This window comes from Centroberyx affinis, unplaced genomic scaffold, assembly GCF_046629955.1.
Source record: "Centroberyx affinis isolate AG114_WGS23_722 - 3 ecotype Tasmania unplaced genomic scaffold, CSIRO-AGI_Caff_v1 ptg000186l_1, whole genome shotgun sequence".
NCBI lineage: Eukaryota > Metazoa > Chordata > Actinopteri > Beryciformes > Berycidae > Centroberyx > Centroberyx affinis.
The window spans coordinates 177325-192987 of NW_027278881.1; the positions used below are offsets into that span (position 1 = coordinate 177325).

Below are 15663 nucleotides of genomic sequence, written 5' to 3' on the forward strand. Positions count from 1 at the left end.
AATCAATTTAAAGACACACCCTGCCTTCACATGCCGGAGGGAAAGTCTGACATTCAGAATCGGCTGTTAAACAGCTGCTTTCACATGCGATTTTGTCTGAAGATCAAACCCAGAGGACAAACAATAAACAAACATGGCCGTCCTGCAGCTTAACAAGCTCATTTAAACAAATGTTAGGTATGATGGTTAGTCTGGATAAATGCAAACCTATAATAAAGCTGCATGTGTACATATGTGTTTTCTTACCATTGACCGACACAAACTTTCCCACCATGTTGAGAAGGTTAAAGGTCGTCATTGCGTCGTGACTCGGAAACTTGGGGAGCAAAATTTTCTCAGATATGCCGACATCATCATCATTTGACTTTGAATGACTTTCATGTTAAATTTCCAAGTAGGAAGCTCATTTTTCCGCTGTATCTGATAGCATGTGAAAGCAGCGTCAGCCTCACAGGCAGTCACAATCCTGGCTCCTGATTGGCCGACAGCAGCGGCTCCTCTAATTCAAATGAGGTAAACCTGCTGAGTGGAGGCTTTCCAGTTCAAATGCTGCAAACTGGACCCTGATTGGACGGATTGCAGTCATTCTTTAGTGAGGGAACCAATCAGGAGCGAGTCCAGCTGTGATGCGTTTCCTGGAGTTAGACTGAAACTGTCAGGAAAAAAGGATTTTTGAAAATGCAATAACTTTCAATTTAACCATCAAACAAAATCGCATTTTAACAATTTCTTCATTAAACATCTTTGGTCATTATGTACATAAATAGTGGAAATTTTTAAATCCTACAGTAGGGCGTCTTTAACCCCATCCAACACAAATTTAAAAGATCAGAATGAGTAAATGTCATTTTTGTGGTTTTCACGACCCTTAAGAGCTGGACGGCAAATTGGTGGAGACTCAAGTCACATCACTTGGACTCGAGTCACAATTGTAATTAGTTGAGACTTGACTTGATGCATGAAGAGGAGACTTGAGACTTGACTTGACTTGGGTTCTGGTGACTTGGGACTCGACTTTGACTTGTACTCTGATGACTTGAAAAGGTTTCTAAAGTCTTGACTTGAGATCTTGTGTTTGTGTAAATGACTCAGACTGAAAGTGATGAGATTTGTTCCAGCAGACGACTGAATTTAAATTCTGTTTTCTGAATTTGTATGGAATGATTGAATTTATTGAAGTTGAAACTGATTATAGAAATCAAACTCATGATGCTCTTACCAAGTTTTTATCCTATTAAAACCATATTGCATTGAAAAGTCCTAGATATTTAGTTTTCTTTAAGATATTAAATTGATACTGGACTCTTGATTTGTTCTGACTTGACTTGCTGTTCTACATTTAGACTTGAGACTCAACATTAATGACATGGACTTGACTTGATACATACTGTGTGTTTCTAACTGTGTGTAACTAGTGTGTGTCCAGTCTATTGGTATCCAGGATAGAGGATAACTCTGCTGGCTTGGCGGGAGGCGCTGGGCTCCCAGTGAGTGAGTAGTCCAGGTGTACCAGGCCTTCCTGTTTGTGCCCACAACACACACACACACACACACACACACACACACACTCACACACCTTGCCCAGTGCCATCTTTGGGGGTGGATATAAATATCTGTGAACGGACGCCTTGTGTTGCTGTTAGACTTAGAGCGGCCTTCCAATCAGGTTTCCATGTTCACTCAGATCACAATAGGAAGGTTCAATTCATTTATTGGTGTCACCGAAATCAATTTTGGATATTATTTAATCTTCCAGTTAGCTGTTTGAAAGCTGAACCCCCATCACTGAGCTGTGGATCTCATGAACAGTTCATATTTTCAGTTTCATCTACATTTCTTTGCATCTTCATATCACTGGACTGTATTATTATTGCCACCAGAGGGCAATAATAATTTCTACATTGGTCTGTAGTGATTTTTATACAGTGGTCCCCAGCATGGGGGTTATATACATTGGTTGATGGAATGTGAGAAAATTTATTTATGATGTACAAATTTATTAGCAGATATAAAGAAAGGTTCATTTACCCGTGTACTACTGAAAACAGTTTTTATGGTGCTGACAAGTGCAGAAAAAAACAGTATTGGAAAGTATTGAAATGACCGAAGAGCGAACCTGAAGAAGCAGGAACTTTTTATCTCATGTAAAATAAAGGAACTTTTTCTGGAGACTCACATTTTTCTTGTGAAACACTGAAAAATGACAAGATGTCCAGTGATTTTCTCTTGTTTCCAGACCTATCAGCTTATTTCATGATATTTTTAGTCAAATTCTCTCACTGCACTGGCAGATAATCTGCTGGTTTCAGTAAATTTCACTTGATTCATGCCAATATGACTTCTTCTTTCAAGAAATCATCATAAAACAATGAAGAAAATCTGGAAACAAGAAACTTGACCTGAAACAAGTTACATTCTCCTGGAAAAAAAAGTCACATTTGTTGAAACCGGTAAAATTATTAAGATGATTTCACAAAAAAAAAATCCTAAAATAAGCTTGATAAGTCTGGATAGAACATAAAATAACCTAACTTGCAGTGTGTTTGCAGCCTCTAGTCTTCTTCCAACAACTAATCAAGTAAAATAGCTTGAAAAGGGAAAATAAAAAATCACTGTTTGGTGTCAAAGGTCAGGTGCTGCAGGTGTAAATCTGCAACAGGCCACAAGGAGATATCGGCTTATTTAAGTGGGTCATGAGGCGAAAAGGCAGAGAAGCGCTGATGCAGCAAAGATATCCTCAACTGCGGAAATAAAAACACTTGTAGGAAACGCACAAATCAAGCACGATCAATTACAAATCATGCGCGAGAGAAACGAAAGAGAATCCGCTGCATGCCGAAGAATCATCCAGGGATTAGAGCGATAGCAACAAATATCAACAGAGGGCCGAGCGGGCCGGTCCTGCTGCGGCCTGACAACCCGCCCCGCTTCATCCTAATGAGTTGTGAAGAGTCAGTCGGGTCTTCGGTCTCGGGCCGAACGCGGAGCCGAGTCGGTGTAACCGGTGCGGAGCTAATGCGGCCCCAGAAGCTCGTTAATCTCTTAATCCGTCGTTTCCTCGCGGCCCCGACCCGCCGGCCCTGAACTTGTCTGGCCCCTGCAGCAAAGTCAAACGCTCCTCACTGCCGCTGCTGCAGACGACCGGTGATGAACACTGTGAATCTCAACAGAGAGAAGAACCGGTTTTAACGAGGAATGCTAACGACTAGTACGCACTAATTTTAGAATTACGTTAGAATACAGTAACATCAGAAAATGGATGCAATATAGCATTTTTAAACATTGCATTATTGTCTTATGAGGTCGTTACTGGATATATAATTACCCCAGAAACTATAGAGGGCTTTCATGTGATGTACCCCTCCTCCTCTGGCGGCCATCTTGGAGGTCCTCAGCTCTGTGAACAGCTGACTGTGTTTCTGTCCGTCTCAACAGAATTGAACAGACGGTTAATTTCTGTCTGTTTCTGACTGAACTGATCATTTCATCACTGATCCATCTGATTGATTTAGTGTTTAGATAATGTCAGCTTGTTAGCTAGCTAACCATCACTGTCTTGTTGTTAACACATCTGATTAGCACACAAGCTAACGTATCTAGTAGAAGCTAGCTTTAGCTGGCCTGTAGTTTGATGGTTTGTCCAGGTGAGAACGATGACCTTTGACCTCTGGTGGCACCAAATAACGGCACTGAGAGTCTCAGTCCTCTAACAAGAAAAACTGTGGCGCGGTTCTTTAATCCAACCGGCTACAGGAAAACAACCCCAAAACACAAGGAATTATGGGTAGAAGGAGACGGATGCTTGGAAAGCCTTGCAGAACAAAATGAAGTCTGGACTAATACTCATATTCAGCTATATCTTCATGGTATGAACACCACAGAAGAAGAGACAGACAAGTCTGTCATGCTGAGATAAAGTTACCAAAAGTCTGTCCAATAAACAACCTACTTGTGAGTCATGTGACTTTTGTTTATAAGCCCTGATTGGCTTGTAATTAGTCAGTGTGAAGCCAAACAAACCAAATACAAAAATACAATAAAGTCAAATTTTCCAGTCTGGTTCAGACGAAAGAAAACAAACTGTAGATCAAACATTCTCCACACTGTGTAAACTTACTTCAAATTCATTTCAGTTAGTTCCCTGCATCATGAGATCTGAGGAAAATGAGCCTCAAACAGACTTTTATTTTCTTACAAAACTGATAAGCAATGCTTTAATAAGAAATACATGATACAGTGATTAAGATATATACAACATGAAAATATGAGACAACATCAAACAACCAAAATAAATAAATACTCATACAGAGGTTTGGTTTTTATAATGTGCAACCTGAAAATGAAGGCATTGACAGTGCAGTATGGAAAATAACACTTTATATTATTACCAGTCTGAAGGATGAGTGGTTGTTTTGATCCTGATTGATCCAGTATAAATGACTGATGGAACAAAATTAAAACAGCTTATTAAAGAATAAAAGGTAACTGAAGTCCTTGTTTGAGAAAACAGTAACACTTCTACACACCGGATCTTCTATAATTTAGGCATATTGAATGATGAACTTCTGGTAATTACTTTTTTTTTGCCTCCAAAATGCATATATAGCTAGTTTGGAAATAGTTTTCATATAGTTTTCTCTTTCACTTTAACCGTTGGCGTGAGACCGTGCTCTGCCCTGTTTACAAAGTGTGTAGGTGATCACAGGAACATAAAGAATAACTCCATTTTCCTTAGAGTTTTTTCTGCCAAGAGTCCCTGGTGGAGACTTTTATTTTGTTGACGCTGCTCCCTGCGTATGGCTCTGGATCCCCAGAAAGTCGCTCTGCCGGTCGGTCTCAGCCTCGTGCGATAGGGAGCTGAAAAAAACAACAACAACAACCGCAATCTGATGTGAACATGTTCGGATTATTTTTTAGATACAACCAGATACAATAAGAAGAACTTCAGTGATCCCGAGTGGAAATTGGGTCACTGCAGCAGCAAAGAATAGGATTTAGATGTTAGTAGTAGAGCAATATATCAGGCCGATATTGTCCTTTAATTAAATATCAGATATTGTCCACCTCTGATCCACAGCTACAGAAAAACAGGCTGTAAAATTTGTGGGATGGTTTAGATGTAGAAATCAAACAATACAATAAAAAAATATACATCAGTTTTGAGATGTACAATATAATAACCAAATTAACATATATACTATATACGAATTATCTTTGGTATGGAACATTTTCTGTGCCACATTCCAGCAAATTATCATATCTAATAATAAAAAACTTACAGTCTTGAGATCATCCATTTGAATCGAAGAGTATTCCCTTCTCTATTTTCCAAATTGTTTAACACAGTCATTGCATTCGCTGGTTTTCAGCCCAACTGAAGTGGAACAACATCAATAAAACCAGTTTTAGACTGGACTTGTTATGGAAAGTCATGGAAAAGTCATGGAATCTGAAACTACTCACATGTTGACTCCCCGTCTTATCTGAACATAATTTTAGCTCCATGTTATGTCTATCTTACCTTCCTGGAGCAGAGAGAACCTGAATATCCGTTCCGGCAGGCGCAGACGTTTGGTCGGATACAGCGGCTGCCGTACAGACACTTCTGTTCACAGAGAGCTGAGAGACAACCAAGACATGAACAACAAATCAGCCTGAGACACAAGGAGACAAATCCTGGAAGATCCTATATTCATCACCCATTTCAATATTTGTTTCAATACAGTTTCATTTCATTTGAGGTGTGGTTTTGAGATAATTTGCTCATTAAAACATAGAAACACCCTGATGGCAGACCTAAGACACTAATAGCTGCCCATAACGTCTGTTATATGGAAGAGATAATGTACCGTCATTATCGGAAAATAAGCCCAGACAGGATGAATCAACACCCAGACATGAAGCAGAGGCTCGCAGTACGTGATCCAGCTTCTCGTCGGCTACTTACCAAATATATTCACCATTTGACACCAAACATTGATCTAAAATGGTTTCATTACAGGCTAAAATAAGCTTCCACCAAAAAAAAAAAAGTTCACCAGAACTGTAACTATAGAAACGTCTGTAGCTAGCATCCATGCTACACTGTAGCAGAACTGTAACCATAGAAACGTCTGTAGCTAGCATCCATGCTACACTGTAGCTGAACTGCAACCATGGAAATGTAAACAAATCCGGTCAGATTGCTGTTCAACCTCTAACCAGCAATCTAAGGTTTGTTTGTCTCTGAATAAATTAAATCTTGTAAAAATCTTCCACATTTCCAACCTCAGTTAGCTGAGATGTCTGCAGTAAAATCGTTTTGCCACAAGGTCAGCTGATTTGATTAGAAATCAACAAAATTGAACTTCTTGACTATGAAGTGATGTGATTAGATGTGAATCAGCGTGTGTTATTCAGAAATATCAGACCTCAGAATGCATCCATTGGCCAATAAGAATTGCATATTCAACAAAACTGTAATAATTAATGTCTGGATCTTGATTCACTCTGTTGGGGCTTACTGTGCGAAAATCACCGCTCGCTTTACATTATCCCTTACATAAGCAGTTTGGGCAGCCCCTATATAATCTACATACAGTCATATTAACAGAAAAAGATGTGATTGACTGTGTAAACGCCTCTTCCAGTGGGACATTTTGTTTTGGCGGAGGGACTTACGGATCTGGCACAGCATGCCCTGCCACCCCGGGGTGCAGTGGCAGCTGTTGGGACCCACACACTCCCCTCCGTTCAGACACTTCTGCAGACAGGTGGCTGCAGGAAACACACAACATGACATACACACATTATATACAATAGATAATATAATATATAACATTTGGTACATGCTTATAGTACGGATGCCCATTGAAGACATGTATTCATACGTTTTATTTACGCCATTTTCCCATGATATTGAGTTATTCATGTCATTATCTATAACACATTTTGTTTTGATAACACAGTATCAGTCTGTGTGTTCTGAAATGATGTTTTTTTGGGGCGTAAACGATCATCTGTGGGCATGTCTTGTGGGCAGGGCCAGAGGTGGGCGGGGCCAGCGGTTGTGTCTATCAAGGTGAGGTGAGCGGCCGCAGAGCAGGAAGTCACAGCAACAAGAGCAATGGAGGAAAGAAGAAGAAAAGAAAGAAGAAGAGCGAAGTGAAACGCTCAGAAACACGGGGAACATCAGCGTCAGATCGGCTGCGGTGACCTGATGACATTATCGAGATGACTGACAGGTGCTGGGGGCGGGAACTTGACCAACTGAGGGGGAGGAGGGCGGGCTAACAAGGAGAACAGTTGGATATTACAGCTTTAACAGATGATTGTTATCTGTAATCGACCTCTTCTAAGAAAGCTGAATTGCTGGATTTTGAGGAACCAGCTGCGGCTCGCAGCGAAGGCCGAAGGTCGACTCCATAAAACACCGCGAACGTCGGGACGGATGGTTTCCACATGCGGGACGCCCCGGTGGAAGCATCAGTCAGCGGGGCCTGGAGGGTTCAGGTGTCCAGGACTCTGCGGGACTCTGTCAGGATACCTGCTCCGGATTCAGTCCGGTGTGTTTTACAGCGGGATGATGGGAAACATCGAGCGCGGCCGGTTTGACGTACGGCAAAGCCTGTCTTCGCTCTCAAGTCTGGGCTAAAGGCCAGAATCAATGTGATCATTTACTTTATTCATTTATTTTTTTTTATTCATCCCAGCCTGCAGATGTTTATTGCCTCAGCTTTTATGCATCTGACATTTCATAGATCATCATTTTTTTTTTTACGTTTAACAGTAAAAATATGACAGACACATACAAACCTGAATCTGATTTGTACAGAAACTGTACAAAATGGGCACTTAATAAAATCAAATCTATCTTTTCATAATCTTAGTCTTCTGTACATGTAAAAAAAAAAAAAAAAGACAGCTATATTTACAACAACCTGTCAGGCCAAACATCAATGCAATCATTCAAATCACGTCTTTAAACATATTTTTACCAATTTTGCTTATGATTTAGTTTGGTTTTATCCGTTTTATTCCTGTCGTATGAGCTGGTTTTATTCTTCTGCAGCCCAGTTTTTAACTCATGCTCTGTATTTTTATGGTTCATCTCAACTTTTATACCTCTGCTAAAGAGTTTGTCGACCCTGTTAGTCAGTTGGTTTATCTGTCTGTCAGCAGGATTTCTCAAAAACTTATGAAGGGATTTCCATGAAAGTCAATTGACAGATCGGCCTTGGGCCAAGAAGCTATTGATTAAATTTGGGGATTTCTGCCTTTAGATGATAAGAAGGAAGTCAGTCATTCAATCAGTCATTCATCAAAGTTAAGTTCATCGTCAGGTTTATCAGGCTAGTCTGGGGAATTAAATCTCCACAGACAGGAGTGCGATACAAATAAAGTTTTCTATCATATATTACAGTACTTACGTTTATCACATCTCTTTCCCCGCCAACCTGACGGACAATCGCAAACATCTGGACCGACGCATCTTCCTCCATTCATACACATGGGCTCACACACACCTGGAGAGAGAGAGAGAGAGAGAGAGAGAGATGATGATGAAGAGGAGAACGAAGTCAAGGAAGAAGACAAGGAAGAGGGGGAAAAGGTGGAGGAGAAAGAAAAGGAAGTGAATGAAGAAGCACCAGATGAGAAAGATGAGGAGGAAGAGGATGTGGAGGAGGAGGAGGAGGAGGAGGAAGAAGAGGAGAAAGAACTCACTTTTCTCACAGCGGCGCCCGGTGTATCCCTCCAGACAGGAGCAGACGCTGTTCCTCATACAAACACCTCCGTTCTTACAGGGAGGACTGCATACAGCTGAGGAGGAGGAGGAGGAGGAGGAGGAGGGAGAGGAGGAGGAGGGAGAGGAGGAGGAGATGGAGGAAGAGGAAGAGGAGGAGCAAGAGGAGGAGGAGATGGTGGAAGAGGAGGAGGAAGAAGAGGAGATGGAGGAAGAGGAAGAGGAGGAGGAGGAGATGGAGAAAGAGGATGAGGAAGAGGAAGAGATGGAGGAAGAGGAGGAGATGGAGGAGGAGGAGCAGAAAAAGAGAGGAGGGAAAGAGAAAGTTGAAGAAAAAACATACAAAAAGTAATATTATTTTAATTATTATTTTAATATTCTTGATCTTCATCTCCATGACATTCAATATATATATAAATTTTATATACAGTATATATCATATTTTAATATTTTCCTACCTTTATTTTAAAACTCATTAAACCAAAAAAGAAATAAAATAGAAGAAAATAGAAGAAAATCTGAAAATATATACATAAAAAGAAATCCTGGGAATTCCCCTTTAAAAATCAACTCTATCAACTCTATCTGTTGGATTCAGCCATAAACACTCTAAGACTGATAGATTGATTGATTGATTGATTGATTGATTGAAGCAGCTGTACCGTTCTGACACTGCGAGCCATAGAAGCCGTGCGGACAGTCGCAGGAGTCCGGCCGAACACACACTCCTCCGTTCAGACACACGGGAGAGCAAAGAGCTGCAGAGAGAACACACACGTCAGCACCGACACACACACACACACACACACACACACACACACACAGACACAGACACACACACACACACACACACACACACACACTCACTCACCGGTCTGGCAGGAGGGTCCGGTCCAGCCTGGAGGACACAGACACTCGTCTGGAGAAACACACTGGCCTCCGTTATGACAGTGACGGTTACACACCACTAAAGAAAAAGACATCATAATAATAATGATAATAAAAATCTACACTTCAAAAGCAAAATTACAAAGTGATCCACACTCAAGAAAGAAAAAATAACAATAAATGAATATAAAATAAATAAAAAAGTAGTAGTTGGAAAAGTAGCAAAACAAATACTAAATAAAAAATAATTAATCCCAATGAATATAAAATAGCAGCAAAATAATAGTAAGAAAATGATCAAATAAATAACATAAAATAACTCATTTCATTATATTTGATTTTTTTTTTAAATAAAATAAAACCACAGTAATGAGACATAACTACATAATAGAGACAGTCAAATAAAGTAAATAAAAGACAAAAAAAAAATGAATGTCAATGAATATAAGGTATCAACCTTATATTCATTGACATATAAAAAAAATTAAAATAAGATAAAATATAAAAAAAATTACATAAAATAAAGTCAATAAAAGGGCATTTAAGAAATAATAGACAGAAGATAGCCTGATCTTGCATCACCTGCTTTTGTGATATTAACATTAATAATATGAGAAAAATAGTGTGAACTCACTGGTTTCACATCGGGGTCCGACGAACCCGTACGGACAGGAACAGGTCTGCGGTCCCACACAGGAGCCTCCGTTCTCACAAGGAGAACTGCACAGAGCTGCGGAGAGGGATTTTATTTATTTATTACAAGCAAATAATAAACATGTTGTCCCCCACCAGTGATGTAGTTCCACCCTTGGAGTCAGTCAGTGATTGCTGAGTGTACTTGAAATATGAGTGAAATTGTATAAGCATTTTGGTATGGGACAATGAAAGGACAGATTGACCATATATTTCTGTTGCCTACTCTCCTCAGAATTAGGCTTACAAGTTATATCTTGAAATATAGTAACTGTAATTGTCCTGTTTTTACTCAATAGAGCACAAAATATAAGAACTACAATACGCAATAAATACAATCTGTACACTACAATACAATTTATAATACAATATACAATATAACATACAACACCAGGAGCGTGAGTGTTATGAATAATATAAATGCTAAATGATATATGGTATTGCACGGTAGGTAAGTGGTAATATGATATAAGTAGTGAACACTGAGGCACAGTGGTAGTGCAGTGATGATGCAATAACGGTACAACAGTCCAACAACTGGACAATAACTACAGTGTCTTGTGGTTAGAGGTTTGCCCAAAAATTGTATTGCTGTATTGCTTTACCACTGAGTCCCCATTCATTGTCCCCCACATTGTATGATAACTTTAAATGTATGACCTGCTTTACCACTGAGTCCCCATCCATTGTCCCCCACATTGTATGATAACTTTAAATGTATGACCTGCTTTACTACTGAGTCCCCATTCATTGTCCCCCACATTGTATGATAACTTTAACTGTATGACCTGCTTTACCACTGAGTCTCCATTCACTGTCCCCCACATTGTATGATAACTTTAACTGTATTGCTTTACCACTGAGTCCCCATTCATTGTCCCCCACATTGTATGATAACTTTAACTGTATGACCTGCTTTACCACTGAGTCCCCATTCACTGTCCCCCACATTGTATGATAACATTAACTGTATTGCTTTACCACTGAGTCCCCATTCATTGTCCCCCACATTGTATGATAACTTTAACTGTATGACCTGCTTTACCACTGAGTCCCCATTCATTGTCAGCGGCACAAAGTCAACGTTACAGTGTGACTAACTAACGAACTAACTAACTAACAAACAAACTAACGGACGGAGACCGATCCATAGTCCCCCCTTTGTTGGGGGACAATAACTCACTTCTAACATTATGTGTCATCTTATGCCTTGTATGTCTCTATATTTTTGTTAATTGGTTAATTGATTGTTAACAGTTTACTGTAAAGCGTCTATAAAATCACAAATAACAAAACATGGTACTTTTTAAAGGATAGTAGGTAAATTAAAGTCACAATGAAACTGCATCTTGAGAACATCTTGCTTCCTTAATGTGATGTATTTCCTGTTGGAACAGGATGTTGGGGCGGGGCTTAATGCAGGGAGGGATCATTCAAAAGTCTAAACCAATGGGAGATCAGTTAGGCAGAGAAAGGCAGTTTTATTGGATGGGAGGGGCGGGACTGTTCAAATATCTGTGATGCTTTATTGGTTGGAGTGTTTACTTACACCTACTAGTACACGAAGAAGTCACAACTAAATATTTTCAGATTTCCAGGGAGTAAAAATAATGACATTTTCATATATTTATTTATTTTTTACTTTTTTTTGTATAAATTGTCGAATTGGTGTATGGTATGACAGAATGGATTCTCTCTATATTTTGGAGATACTGAATGACAAACTTAAGGATTGATATGAAGATTGATATGAATAAAAACCCATTATGGAATGTTACTGAACTTATTAACTATCTTTTCATAAAATAGTGATTTACTGTATTTCTTAGGGATCGAATCAAGAATTTTAGAAAATAATTAATGTAGTGTTTTGGGACTAAACCGTTTCAATGCAGACTACATTTATCAATTTACCTTCCTGACAGGTTTCTCCATGGAAACCTGTGAGACACTGACACACACCCGGAGCGACGCAGAGGCCGCTGTTCATACACTCCGGCTGGCAGATGGCTGATGGGAAAAAGACAGAGAGAGATGTTGGGATACAGAGAGAGAGTGACACAAAGACAGAGTTTTATCACATGTAAATTGGCCATCTGTCTGTTTACCTGTCTGACAGTCGAGTCCGGTGTAGCCTGGTTTGCAGCGGCAGGTATTGGGCGCCGCGCACTCCATATTCCTCCCACACGGATGCCTGCAAACAGCTGGAAACACAGACAGGGGGCGCCGTGCAGCTGTTAGACCTGCTGACTGCCATCTAAACTCGTGCAGCCAGACCTCCGTGTCAAAGTACGGAGCCCGGGAGTGGCCATCGGGAGAAAAATAATTTATGTCATGGTCACGATTTACTGTAACGTGCGCACGATATGCAATTCAAGCTCTCGTTTTATTTTTTCAAATAAATTGCCAAAACGTGCCTTGAAATAGTGATATCATGCTCTCGATATATAATACATGCGCTCTTCACAAGCTTATAAAGAGTCAGTGCACATATTGGTGATTATGTTTAAATGTGGCACTGACCTGATTGTGTTTACATGGCCTGAAGGTTAAGTGGCTAAATATGTTGCAATATTTGGGGGATTTGCCTATTCAGTGCAAACAGACAATGGATATTTACACACCAAATCCTTACTAGGCCTATCTGCAATACCTAAAAGGTTCCTTTTAAGTTGGATTTTTTCCTAAATTGCACAGTTTAACGAAATCGAGGGAATGAATTGTATCTCGTGCGCATGAATGAACTAAAACGTGCATACGTTACAGTAAATCGTGGACTCAATATAACTTTTTTTCTCTCCCAATGGTCTCTCCCGGGCTCCGTACCAAAGTAACAGAGGTTTGGAAAAATTCAAAATAATAAATCAAACTTTTACCGTAGCCTGTCGGTACATCCCTCTTTTAGAGCAGAGCCTTAGGCTAAGAAGCTGTAAAGACTTTTTTACGATACGATACGATACGATACGATACGATACGATACAACTTTATTGTCAGTTTACTCTGAAATTCGTTTTGCATCCTTAGGCAATTCCGTTCAAGAGATTAACACACAGATTAAACATACAGTTACACATGTAACACTTTTCATAGACGTACAAAACACATGAAACAATCATGATAATCATACATATCACATTATATCCTCTGGATTCAGATCTCAGTTGGCAGCACACTGATTTTGGTTTAGCAACAGGATAGACTGATGTATAAAAGAATTCTTCAGTCTGTTGCGTTGAATTGAGGGTTTAAATTGACTCTAAATCGCCTACTGGAGGGCAGAAGTTGGTATTCTCCGTTTAAAACATGCGAGGAGTCAGAAGAGATACTGTTAGCAAGTCTGAGCATCTCTTGTTGTGAGCTGCTTGAAAGAAGTGTGCCACAGGTTGGCCAATAATCTTCGCACAAATTTGGGTTTGATTATATAGTTTAGTTTTAAAAGTTTTTCAAGTTTTAAGATGCCGTTTCTGGTGTGTGTGTTTTCAAACTCAAAATCAAACTCAAAGCCAATAACAAGGTCTCCTTCTCCAACAGATGGGTGGGTTTGCATTATAGGACAATATGTGAGTGGAAATAGGAGTACCAAAAAGTTGATATTCTGTTAAACAGGTTTAATCAGGTTTGGAGGAGGTGGAGCTGTACCTCTGCAGGCCCGTCCGTCCCCGGTGTATCCTACGGGACACCTCCCACAGCGGAAGCCTCCGTCCCGGGCCGGCTCACACTGGACCCCGGGGAAACACGGCCGGTCGGCGCAGGACGTCGCGGGCCGGGCCGCCGTCGCCGTCGCACCGTTCCGTCCGCTCGGCAGGACGGAGGTGGCTCGGTGGAGGGGGGAGCCGTAGACCCTCCTGCCCGGCGTCGTGAGGGTCAAAGCGGGTTCGATCTGCGGCGGCTCCGGGCCCTCGGACCCAGGCTCCGCCACGTCTCCGTCCGCGGAGAACTCCGACTCGGACAGCGAGTAGGACAGAGCGGTGAGGGCCGCCGTTAGAGGGAGGGCGGGTTTCGGAGGAGTCCAGGGTTTGGCCTGGGCGGTCAGCTGGGGCCGGGTTGCCAGTTTGGGCTGCGTCACCCCGCCAGGCCCGGGGGAAAGCTCTGGAGCTGGGGGAGTTATCTTGGAAGGGGTGAAGCCCAGCACCGCTCCGTCAGACTGCTGGGAAATAATAACAGAGAAGTTCAGGGACAAGAATGACTTCACACTGAGGTAACTGGACGCTCATGTTCACTGCACATTTTCCTTTACTCTTCATAATTAGTAACAGACTGCTGAAGACCTTTTACAGTCATGACGACAATGACAATTTATTTGTAAGACACTTTTCGAAACCAAGCGATAATGTGCAATGAGGAGAGGGGTGGGGAGGATAATTCAGTTTAAAAATTTCATTGGATTAAATGTTTGTCTCCGCCCCCGAGTGCAGGATGAGTCATCAACAGAAATGTGCTGTTTACGAGAAAGAGACGCTCTGTTAATTTTTATATAAATTTTATATTAAATTTTTTTGTCATTTTTTTGTCCTGTATTGGTGAATAGGTGAACACTAGACCAGCGACATTGGCAAAAAGGTAAAAAAAAGTTTTTTGCATTTCATGGAGTCTTTAATTAGCAGGATACACACTGCAGTAAAGGTAGGCTCACCTTGGAGACGGTTGCCTGGGGAACCACAAACTCCCTGGAGGTAGTGATGCTTGTTCTGGCGTACGTCTTGGCGTCCGGCCTGGGGTTGGGACTTTGCCGGGTGACGTGGCTGTTTGTGGTGAGATGGAGGCCGCCGATCGATGACCTGGGAACATTTCTCGAAGCGGCGGCGGTGACCGCCTCTCTCCGCCCCGTCCCGCCTCCCCGACTCGCTCTGGTGACAGAGGAGGACAGGTGTTTGATGCCGTGCCTGGCGGGCAGGACGGGCAGGTGCAGCTGGGAGACTTTGTTGTTGCTGCCGTGCGGCGATCGGCCGGTCTTGCCTAGCGTCTGCTGCTGAGGAAGGTGATTGGACGCTGAGGGAAGAGAGGAGGTAACAGACTTTTACAAACGCCAAGCCCAAAGTTTTCATCACGGAACTTCTGTTGCCATATTCAACCCTGAAGGGAGAATTAGTTTATTATCTTTCTTTAATTTCTTATATGGACCACATTCATATGAAGTCCTAAATCTGATCCGTCGCCACGTGACTGCAGTCTGAACTGTCAGATCAGAATTCATCTGGTTTTACGTCACTCGACAGTGACTCTGCGTCCATGTGACCGTAAAAACATGGAGGACAATAACTGAAGCTGCTAGTGGAGAGACAGCAAAGTCACAAATTTAATTAGTATTTGGAGATTCCTCCATTCAAACTAAGCTAGACGGGACAGACTGTAATCGACCA

General features: G+C 41.2%; 1 protein-coding gene across 1 annotated transcript in view; it reads right to left on the reverse strand.

The window, feature by feature from the left end:
* Positions 1-5512: 5512 nt before the first annotated feature.
* The window catches only part of LOC139658286 (von Willebrand factor D and EGF domain-containing protein), a 46960-nt gene continuing 36809 nt past the window's right edge, over positions 5513-15663 (reverse strand). Inside the window, exons 22-32 of the mRNA XM_071536376.1 lie at positions 14933-15292; positions 13943-14437; positions 12412-12507; positions 12218-12313; positions 10245-10340; positions 9594-9689; positions 9385-9480; positions 8704-8799; positions 8409-8504; positions 6661-6756; positions 5513-5619 (exon numbers count right to left, since the gene is read on the reverse strand). Of these exons, the coding sequence (XP_071392477.1) occupies positions 5513-5619; positions 6661-6756; positions 8409-8504; positions 8704-8799; positions 9385-9480; positions 9594-9689; positions 10245-10340; positions 12218-12313; positions 12412-12507; positions 13943-14437; positions 14933-15292 (1730 nt within the window). The remainder of the gene's footprint in view (positions 5620-6660; positions 6757-8408; positions 8505-8703; positions 8800-9384; positions 9481-9593; positions 9690-10244; positions 10341-12217; positions 12314-12411; positions 12508-13942; positions 14438-14932; positions 15293-15663) is intronic.